Source organism: Rhizophagus irregularis, chromosome 10 (genome assembly GCF_026210795.1).
Source record: "Rhizophagus irregularis chromosome 10, complete sequence".
Taxonomy (NCBI): Eukaryota; Fungi; Glomeromycota; class Glomeromycetes; order Glomerales; family Glomeraceae; genus Rhizophagus; species Rhizophagus irregularis.
The window spans coordinates 2,400,699-2,412,413 of record NC_089438.1 but is presented as its reverse complement, the minus strand read 5'-3'; the positions used below and the strand labels follow the sequence as shown (position 1 = coordinate 2,412,413).

At 25.8% G+C, this 11,715-nt stretch overlaps 3 protein-coding genes across 3 annotated transcripts; all 3 read right to left on the bottom strand.

Annotated features, from left to right (window-relative positions):
* Positions 1-1,485, bottom strand: OCT59_002048 (uncharacterized protein; the record flags this gene model as incomplete). The annotated part of the gene is made up of 5 exons (XM_066144225.1): positions 1-318; positions 594-688; positions 771-1,016; positions 1,096-1,222; positions 1,309-1,485. The coding sequence occupies 5 exons, from the start codon at positions 1,483-1,485 to the stop codon at positions 1-3; spliced, it is 963 nt and encodes a 320-aa protein (XP_065995406.1).
* A 22-nt stretch (positions 1,486-1,507) lies between these two features.
* On the bottom strand, positions 1,508-3,032 carry OCT59_002047 (uncharacterized protein; the record flags this gene model as incomplete). The annotated part of the gene is made up of 4 exons (XM_066144224.1): positions 1,508-2,053; positions 2,136-2,558; positions 2,625-2,861; positions 2,943-3,032. 4 exons carry the CDS (start codon positions 3,030-3,032, stop codon positions 1,508-1,510), a joined length of 1,296 nt encoding a protein of 431 aa, XP_065995405.1.
* A 7,220-nt stretch (positions 3,033-10,252) lies between these two features.
* OCT59_002046 (uncharacterized protein) lies at positions 10,253-11,206 on the bottom strand (the record flags this gene model as incomplete). The annotated part of the gene is made up of 2 exons (XM_066144223.1): positions 10,253-10,738; positions 10,802-11,206. 2 exons carry the CDS (start codon positions 11,204-11,206, stop codon positions 10,253-10,255), a joined length of 891 nt encoding a protein of 296 aa, XP_065995404.1.
* Positions 11,207-11,715: the final 509 nt, after the last annotated feature.

Below are 11,715 nucleotides of genomic sequence, written 5' to 3'. Positions count from 1 at the left end.
TTATATCTTAGATGCTTGAGCTACTATTGCTGACTCTTGGCGGTGTTGACTTGTATAACGAGATATCCAATTACGTATAGTCTCTAATTTTGGTACTTCTTCTTCTTCAATTACGCCGTCTTCCACATTTTTCTTTAGCTGGGCAAGCATACTTTCCGCCGTATGCCTTTCACTTTTATTAACATTACCCTCCAAAAAATATTCTTGCAAGAGATTCCACACTTTCTTAGAAATACGTTTACCACTCCCTTTTTTTCCATATTTTTGCGCAGATTTCAATACCCACCCACAAGCTAATGGCCAAAACAAAATTGCGAGCTATAATATCAAATACAGATGTAAGTTCATTATACCAGGTAACTATTTAGCTTTCAAATCATGTCATACCTTGGATCCAATATTACTTTATTTCTGTCTTTAGCTGAATTTTTTCTTTCGTCTGAATAGGGATCATGGTTTGATAAATTGTGTTATCTAAAACTGATAAAAAGTAACATATTACAAAAAGCAGTTAACAACGTGAAGATCACATTTTGCGTGCCTGGTATCTTTGCCAAGGTGTCTTTGGCCAATGCTATTTCTAACTCCTTTACCAAATCTCTTTTATTCGTATCTATATCCTTTAGAATGCCACGAGTTTTCAGTTGTTCTTTCACGTAGTTTTTTTTTAGTTTCTTTACCTGAATTCCTATATTTGCATGTTGAATCAGTTGTTTCATCTGAAGATTATCATAAATAATTCTAACTGAATCAATTAATATCCATAAAACCTGTATCATTTGGCAATGGAACTGTCCAAGGATTTTTAGGTATTGAAGACGTTGATACATTGGGATCTGGTTTTTTGATTGTTTTTGATTGTAATTTTTCCAGTTTCTTTGGAGAAAAATTCGTCCAGGCGCCAAGATTTGCAATATCTCTCGCTTGAATATAACCAGCATACTCTCCAGTAATTGGCCATGACCATTCAAACCAATTTGAAATGCCAGGTAATTGGTTTCTCCTTTTTCCAGGTTCTGTAAAGAGACAGTTTGAGAATTTCTAATAATTTCTAATAAACCTAGCTGTATAATAATTCAACTTCTAATTTACAACCTTTTGTTCTAACTGGTTCCAGGCGAGATACTGACATTCTGCAAATTCCAGATATTGCATTTTCAATGTCTTTTCCTAATGATATATCAAATCCTAATTTTACATATCGATTGATGGAATGTGCAATCTATTTCAAACATAAAGTAAGCTAATATCATGTAGTTAATTCTTGCTAATAGATATTATTTATCAAATGGAAAGGTATGAACAAACCTGAGCATGATGACTGTCAATGGTTGTTTTCGCCTCCCCCGGTTCAAGAAATATCCATTTTTTTGGCCAAATACTGTACCAAACTTGCCAATATCTCAGAGTCATCATCAAATCTGCATTATGATAATGACCTCCATTGTCTGAAATAATCGTAACCCATTCTGGTTTCTTGTTCATAGATTCAATAACAGCGTGAAGACTAAGCGGCGAACCAAGCATCTTGACGTGGATCATTGGACCAGTGGTCATGTGCTTGGATGTCAAGTTCAAAAGAATCTTCCTTGCGAGTATATACCAATACTGAATGAAGAGTCCAGCCCTTTTTTCCAAAAAACTGTTCTTTTGTCTCTCGTGCACTTTTAGGTAATACCTTCATTTTATAATCCATGACAATAAGTGCTCCTTTTTCATCTAACTCTAACAAATTTGCATTGAATTGTGTGTTCAGGTATACTTTTCGTGTTTGATGAGCAAGATAGTATAGGAGGTGTTCCTGATATTCTTCTAATTCATTATGCAATGTAATTGGAGTATCATTTTTCAATTGATAAAAAATTGCAAATAATTGTCCACATTTAACACATTCGTGACTGTGTGATTCTGTGTAGGTACCAAAGGCGTATGGGAGACAGTGGCTAATGCATGCATTATGGGCAACAGTTCCATTCACAGCAATTTCAAGCTCTTGTTCGTAAGACTTTTTAAGATATCGGCGCAGGTGCTCAAGTTTATTTATATAGTCTTTCTAGATTACCATTTATAAAATAAATCAAAACAAATAAACCAACTTGTAATATATAAATAAAATAAATTGAAAAAATTTTTACTTGAAGATTGTTGTTTTGAATATTTTTTTCAATAAAATTTTTCATTTCTACAAAAATCTCATATCCATAACGACTGCAAATTGAACAAAGACCATCAAGATTCTCTTGATAAATATATTGTTTTCCTTGCAAAAACATCATAAAAGATGTTCTTTTAACACCATCTGGAAATTGGTAGCTGAATTTTTCCCACAAAGATTCTTTTGTATATTTGAGATATTTTACTGGAAGCCTAGTTTTAGTTTCTGTTTTATAGCTACTCATTATCACATTATTTTTATCGTCCAAAAATTGTTGCAACTGATCAAGTTTTTCATGCGAAATTGTAGTTCGTGTAAAAATAGGTTTTTCGACACATTTAGCACCTGGTCCATGGATTCTTGCATATTTGCGTGCCTCATTAATCGTATCTGATGAAGAGATCTAATAGAAAAAAAATAATCTTAGTCAAACTGAAATACTAAATTTTTATATGAAAATATCACTAACATTCAAATTCTTTTTAATTTCACAATATGGAAATTGTTCTGCAACAATAGACAAAATGCGACTTTTTCCATCTTGACCTCTTTTATTTGCATTCAATGATTCATGAATACAATTCCATAGAGTTCCTGTTTGATCACAAAATTTTCTTGGTGCAGGATGAAGAAAATCAAGATCATGTAAAATTTGTAACATCTCACGATCTTTTTCTGAATTTACCGATCTTGTCCAAAATTCAAACTGTAAATATAAATAATTCAAATTAGATAAATATTTATTTGGTATTATTGCTTAGTATTAATTAATATGTCCATTTCTTACCTCACTTTGATCTTTATTATAAGGTGTAATTTCTACACAACCCATATGCCTAAGCATTGATTTCCAGGCACAAAATGCACATGAATTCATTTGATATTATCCTATAAAAAATATATATACGGTTAGTATACTGTATTTTCGTATTTTGCGAACAGTATATTTATAGTATTATTACCGTATGATTACAGTATTTTCACATACTGTATATATTCGGTATTCTGCACACCATATCATATATACGGTTTGTGTACAGTATATTTTTCCAGTTTTACCCGTATGTTTTATACTTGTAAACAGTAGAAAAACCGTATGTTTTATACTTGTAAACAGTATATTGTTTTATATTTTATATTGCGAACAGTATACTTTTCCAGGATAAACCGTATATTTTATACTGATAAACAGTACTTTTTTCCAGTTTAAACTGCATATTTTGTACTGATAAATAGTATATATTATTCAATTAAATCGTATATTTTATATTTGCAAACAGAATTTAAAATGCATTTATAATCAATAAAATTTTTATTAAATAATATTAAATATACAAATATTTTTTATAAATAATATAAATAAAAAACTACCGTATATAGCGCGCCACAGTACCCCGGGTATCTTGCAAAAATCGGGGTTTGACCCCCGTACCCCGAAAGACTAAACAAAGCCTAAAAATTCCATTTTTTGCGAATATTTCACGATCTACCAGTCCAATTTGAACGATCTTTTTTTATTTTGAAGAGCTCAACGAGAGCTATCAAACAAAAAAAAGATGGCTCAAATCTGATCACTAGATCACGAGATAATTGTAAAATATCCCCCCAGGTACTATACAATTCTATGAAATTTTTCAAGGGGGGTACTATGCATAGGTACTATGGCCCGCGATATACGGTAGTATAAAATAATATACTATTTGTAAAAAAAAATAATATTAGCAAAATATAAACAAAAAAAAAAGAAATTTAATTAGTAATATTATCATTATTTTAAATATAAAAAAGGAATAATAAAAGGTTAGTAAAAAAAAAGAAACTTAATTAGTAATATTATCATTATTTTAAATATAAAAAAGAAATAATAAAAAGTTAGTAATATTATTAATATATTAGTTAGATATAAAAAAGTAATAAAACGATAGTAGTAATGTTAGTAATATATTAAAAAAATTAAATAAAATACATAAAAGTAAAAAAAATATAATTAATATATGTTAACATATAATATTAATATAAAAATAAAAACATAAAAAGGTGTACATATAGTTGTTTAATTAATATTGTTAAAATTCACCATTACAATTCCAGAGAGATATTAGCGAAAGTAATTGTTAATTGATATACGTGCGTATCACTTTTTGTATAATTAGTAGTCATTTAGTACAAATATATATATTGTATATTATCAAAATAAGTTTTTTATTTAATTTTTATTATTACATGTTAAAATAGTTTTGGTATTCATTTTTATTGTCTTTTTTTTTTCTAAAAAAAAAGAAGAGAAAAGAATATTTTTGAAAAAATAAACAAAAAATAAACAATAACGTGTTATTAATGCATGTGATCAGCGATCAGCTGAATTTTAATTGGTTAAATATAGAAATGCGAAAATTAAAAAGCAGAAGTATTTTTTTAAAATTTAAATCATACAGATTGTTTTTAAAGTTCAATTAGTAATTTAAAAGTTCTTTTTTTTAATAAGAAAATTTGTAAAAATTTTTTTTAATACTGCTTAATTTTTAAATTAAAGCCTTAATACTAAATTAGTTAAATTAGAATTAAGAAAAATTTGTAAGAATTTTCTTTGATACTGCTTAATTTTTAAATTAAAGCCTTAATATTAAATTAGTTAAATTAGAATTAAGCAGTATTAAGAAAAATTCGCAAGAATTTTCCTTAATACTGCTTAATAGTTAAATTAGAATTAGGGAGCTTACACATATTATGTAATTATTATAAGGGGGGAGGGGGTAGTTAAAATTGTACGTTACACTTATTTAAATCATATGATTTATAAATATTATAATTTGATTGGTTATGAAATCTAACGGGGGGGGGAGGACCCCGAACAATATATATATAGGTCAGATAAAAAATTCAAAATTTACTAAGGTCAATAAGCAAATATTTTTCATGTCTGCTAAGCAAACTTTTATCTAACCCATAAATTTTTTACACTGCTAAGCAATTTATTTTATGACATATATATATTTATATATAATTTTTTTTATAAAATATGTATATAAAAAAAACTAAAAAAACAAAAATTTTTGAAATAAAGTATGGATAAAGCTATTATTATTTTTTTGTAATATTACAACTTATAAATGTTTCTTATTAATATTTCGTATATCTGTTCTGTGACTTCAGGGCGTAATTTAGGCACTTTAGTCAAAGGAAACATCCAAAACCTTCTTAAGTAAAGTTGTTCAGCAGGTTCGAATCTACTTACATATAAATTTTTATCACGATTGAATAGATATTTATGGATTTATTCATGTTTTTTGTAACGCCACCAATACGCGGAATTTTTATTTTTAAAATTTACTGTAAAATTTGTCAAAAAAAAATATTTTTAAAAAATTTTCTAAGTAAAAATGAAATAACTTTTACTGATTATTACAAAAATTATAGTGTAAAATTATAAAAAAACAAAAAAACACTTATTTTTCTTGCTCTCATTTTTAATATATATTTTTTAAATGTTACACGGATGCGTATTTGTTTTATAATTTTAATGTTACGCGGACGCGTATTTGTTTTATCAAAAACACGTTACACAATCACGTCTAAAAATGATTCCTGTATTACGTATACAATTAACTTATTCTTTGTATTAAAAATAGTAATTTTTTTTTACACAAACATGTTTATAACTTTGTTTACATATTATATTAAATTTTTTTAATGTGAAAAATGTAAATATATATTATATTATATATATATATTAAAAAAATCTATCCTGCTACGCAAATATATATCTGACTATTAATAATTTAATACTCTGCTACGCATAATTATATCTGACTATTTAAAAATTATGGTATCAAATAAGCAATAATAAATCTCACATAGGAAAAATTTTTATATGTTGGTTAAGCAAACTCAAAACCTACCTTTATATATATTGTTCGGGGTCCTGGGGGGGGTAAGGTTTATAAATGAATATTACGTGATATGTGTAACTCCCCTTAACATATGGGCTGATTTATGGAATTAAGTTTTTATATTCAAAAAACTAACTTTATTAAGCAAATGCAAATACAAGTTACATGAAAATGATAGATTCACACCAGCTGACATAAATAAAATTGATTTGATTATATTATTTTTTGATTTTTTTTAATAATATCATTAAAATTAAAAAATTTAAATATAATTGTCATGACAAAATATTGAATAACTTAACGTGTATTTGTGCTAGATGAATGAATTTATATTCATTAGAAAGAGGTAATCAAGAGCTATCTATAAACCAAATATCGCATGAATTGAATCACAAGTTGCTGAATAATTACGTTCAATGTATTTGTTTTTAACTTTTGACTTTGATCATTAATATCTTCACATCTAGTAATTCAATTTGAATGATCTTTTTTCGTTCAGGTAGTTTAGGTTCTGGCCTTTCATATGAATATAAATATATGTGTTTAGCATGTATTTACGCTGATATATTAACGATTTTGTTAATTGAATAAAACTCTGATACAAAAATTTTTAAAATTATAATTCTTACCAAAAGATGATTTTTACAGGTATTATTGAGCTCTTTTTACTTTACTTAATAAGGTTTTATTTGCTATTTCTGTTTTAAATTGAATAAATTAATAAAATCAATTTTAAAAAGTAATTAACAAGTAGAATAAAATCAGTATAGTAAAAAACAAAAAAAAACATCTCAAAAACTCTAAAGCATAACTCACATTTTTATTTTGTATATTTTTACTAAAAAAAAGAAGGAACTAAGGTTAAAAATAAATGAAAAAAGATTTTCTTATTAATATAAATTATTAATATTTGTTTTCTTAATTATTGATTAAAAAAAACCTGCTATATATGCCTATAAACTTTTCTAAGTCACCTAACAAAAATCTGATTGAAAAGTGATTGAAAAGTGATTGAAAAGTGATTAAAAAAGAAAGTAGTTGCCATTGTTATTTTTGAATAAACGTTAAAAAATTTTTTTTATTTTTTGATAGATTTAGATCATCTGATTATGTAACACATATAATTTAAGCTTGTGAAACATAATTCTTATTAAAATGTGCAAATCTTTATGAAAATTTTAATTTTGGCTAATTCCACAAATTGGCGAATATAAGCAGTATTAAGAAAAATTCGCAAGAATTTTCCTTGATACTGCTTAATTTTTAAACTAAAGCCTTAATACTACTAAATTAGTTAAATTAGAATTAAGTAGTATTAAGAAAAATTTGCAAGAATTTTCCTTGATACTGCTTAATTTTTAAATTAAAGCCTTAATACTAAATTAGTTAAATTAGAATTAAGCAGTATTAAGAAAAATTTGCAAGAATTTTCCTTGATACTGCTTAATTTTTAAATTAAAGCTTTAATACTAAATTAGTTAAATTAGAATTAAGCAGTATTAAGAAAAATTCGCAAGAATTTTCCTTGATACTGCTTAATTTTTAAATTAAAATCTTAATACTAATTTATAAAAATGATTTATAATTGAGTTTTGAATTTAGTATTATCAATCAGACTTTGAACTTAAAAATTAAACAGTATTAACAAAAATTTTTGCGAATTTTTAATAATTGTAATTTTACATCAGTGAGTTTTTGGGTAGTATATATTAGTGGATACTAGTATTGTTTGATGCTTTAAAGTGTAGAAAAACTTACGTCAAATAAATAAAAACTGGCAAAAAAATCAGATAGCCAATTTTTGGCTATATTTGTCCGATTTGTAACTTTTTGTAGCTGATTTTTTAGTACGAATTGACAAAAATTGGATATGCCAATTTTTAAATTGCATATTCAAATCGGATTGCTGATTTTAGCTATATTTGTCTGATTTGTGACTTTTTACAGCCGTATTACCAATTCTTAACTACATTTTTCAGTTTTTTCACTATACAAAAAAATTGTATATACTGTACATTATGAAATATATATTTTTATAAAAAATTATATTGTAATATTGAATTAAATTTTAAAAAATATTTTATTAAGCAATATTAAATAAAAAACTAATCTTAAATAATTAAATTTTAAACAAAATACATTTAAGAATATAAATTTACTTGTAATTCAATGTAATATGCACAATTATAAAAATTAATAATTCCACAAATATTAACTGTACCTTCATTAAAATAAATATTCAAGTAGATTCTAAGCTGCTGAACAATTTTCAATTAATAAATGAAGTCGATTTGCTTTGGCTAAAGTGCTCAAAATACACTCTGAAGTGACAAAACGGAAAAAAATAAAATTTGTGAATGAGTACCGTTGTGAAAATCGTGAATAACTCATCAAGTATTAACTGTACCTTCGTGAAAATTAATATTCAAGTAGATTTTGACATGCTGAACAATATTCAATTAATAAATAAAGTCGATTTGCTTTGGCTAAAGTGCTCAAAATACGCTCTGAATTGACAAAATGGAAAAAATAAAATTCGTGAATGAGTACCATTGTGAAAATCGTGAATAACTCATCAAGTATTAACTGTACCTTCGTAAAAATTAATATCCAAGTAGATTTTGACATGCTGAACAACTATCAATTAATATAAGAAGTCGATTTACTTTGGCTAAAGTGCTTAAAATACGCTCTGAAGTGACAAAATAGAAAAAATAAAATTCGTGAATGAGTACCGTTGTGAAAATCGTGAATAACTCATCAAGTATTAACTGTACCTTCGTAAAAATTAATATCCAAGTTGATTTTGACATGATGAACAACTTTCAATTAATATAAGAAGTCGATTTACTTTGGCTAAAGTGCTCAAAATACGCTCTGAAGTGACAAAACGGAAAAAAATAAAATTCGTGAATGAGTACCGTTGTGAAAATCGTGAATAACTCATCAAGTATTAACTGTACCTTCGTAAAAATTAATATCCAAGTTGATTTTGACATGCTAAACAACTTTCAATTAATATAAGAAGTTGGTTTACTTTGGATAAAGTGCTCAAAATACGCTCTGAAGTGACAAAATGAAAAAAATAAAAGTCATGAATGAGTACTGTTGTGAAAATTGTAAATAACTCATCAAGTATTAACTGTACCTTCGTAAAAATTAATATCCAAGTTGATTTTGACATGATGAACAACTTTCAATTAATATAAGAAGTCGATTTACTTTGGCTAAAGATCTCAAAATACGTTCTGAAGGTAAAAAAATTTGTAACTTAATACTACTGTATTATATAAAAAATGTAAATAATTCCAAAAATATTAACTGTACTTTTATGAAGATTAATATCTTAACAGTTTTAAACTTACTGAACTACTTTTAATTAAAAGAATAAGATTTACTTTAACCAAAATGCTCAAACCATACTTTGAAATATGTGTAAAAAAAATATAATATTTGTTTATATTTTAAATTATGAGTTATTTAATTTAAATGTGTTTATATTTAAGAAAAAAAATATTTTAATTCTATTTTATAAAGTATTTAAAAAGTATTTTAGTAAAGTTTTTGAGGCAAAAAAATAATTATAACTGAAATAAAAAAAAAATCTAAGTTAATAAATAAATATTAAACCGTAATACATAATCACATGTTATATATTAAAATTAGAAATTTTATATTAAAATCGAAAAATCCTACTACAAATAGCCAAAAATCGGCAATTTCATGTTAAAAATCAGAAATATTATATTAAAATCAAAAATATTTATTAAAATCGGAAATATTATATTAAAATCAAAAATATTTATTAAAATCGGAAATATTATATTAAAATTGCCAAAAAATCAGATAGCCATATTAAAAAGGGCAAAAATCTGATTTTTATTTATTTGACCTGTGTATATCTGTAGAAAATACGTTATAAACGTATGAATTTTAATATACTGTAGAATAATACGTATACCATATCCTTCATTTACAATATTTTTGTGAACCGTATACAAAATACTGATATACAGTAGAAATGGTATACGTTATAGACGTATGAATTTAATATACCATATCACACAGTATGTTTACCGTATACTTTATTGTATTTTTTACTAAACACATTTTGCAAACAGTATACATTATACTGATATGCAATATGTAAAAATGCAAACTGTATCAAAAATACGTATATACAGTGTAAAAACCATATACATATTTTTTATAGGGATTCAGATCCATATAGTTGCATCAAAGATATTCGCAATTCAATAATTTCACTCTGTTGATTTTTCCAATTTTCAATAAACCCCATCCAGTTAACATCAGAAATTGTTCGTTTTTTTAGATGATATTCAAAGATTTGCTGCAATAAAGGCAAATTATTCCATTCTTCTGGTGTACATGATGGAATTTGCAGCTTACTGATTAATGTTTGTGTATATTCATTATCAACTCCAAATAATTTGTTCGCATCAAATTTTGGTTTATAATCTACTTGAGACCACACATCTGCTGGAGTTTTTCCACAAATAATTTTTCTAAGTTTATTATCTTCATAAACAGTAAGAATACATTTCTTAGCAGTAAAAGTTTGAACATATAAAAATAGTTTTTTATTAACATTATCAATAAAAGATGACTGGTATCCTTCTCCAGCATAGTTCCATTCTTGACTATTTGAAATTCCAATTCCAAAAACTACTATCTGAAGTCGTCCCACAAAAAATTCAAAAGGCTGAAATTAAACATCTTTTAGTAATTATTCTACGATAATATCTTGGTCAAAACCCATAACAAGCGGCCCAGAAAATTTTGTTTTTGTTCCAAAAAGACGTTTATATAATGATGTAATAGCAAATGAAGAGTTTGTACATATATCACCATTTATTAACTCGTTATTTATAAAATAACAATTTGCTTGATATCTTGGACCAGGTGTAATTTCTATATCTGCACCTAAAACAACAATAATAAACTCATAACCATTGAGTTTTGTAAGTGTTTGCATACCCAACCTTATTGGAACTAGTCGCGTCGCCTGATCGTTTATATTATTTTCAGTTGCTATCCACCATTCCCGAGAAAAATGTCCATAATGTATTTCTAGAATAATTTTTCCGGTAGTAAGGAGAGTTGTATTATAACTTTTGGTTTGACTTTTGCGTTTGTTCATAGTTTACGCGTCTTAAAAAAAATATTTGAGTATAAAAAAAAGTGGATTCAGGTTAGACCTATTTTTTTATATGTTTATTATCCCAGCTTCGTATATGAGTGTTTGTTCGATTGTTACACAGATCACGAATTAAACTATTTCATACTATCTTTAACATTTTTTTTCAAACATTTACTTTTGAAACTTTTAAAAAAATTTTTTTTTTTAGGAAATTGGTTCCGATTTGGATACCGATATCCCACAAAAGTTTCAAACATTTTACTTTCGAAACTTTATTAAACTGAAAAAACCATTTATTTGAAGATATTAATAAACGATTTTTAACATTTTTTTTTAACATTTTATTGTAGGAAATCAGTTATAACGAATCCCATAGGTGAGTTTCGAAAAATAATTTTTCGAAACTCACTTTTTTTTTTAATCTTCAATTGTAGGGAATCGGTTATAACGAATCCTATAGGTGAGTTTTGAAAAATAATTTTTCGAAACTCACTTTTTTTTTAATATTT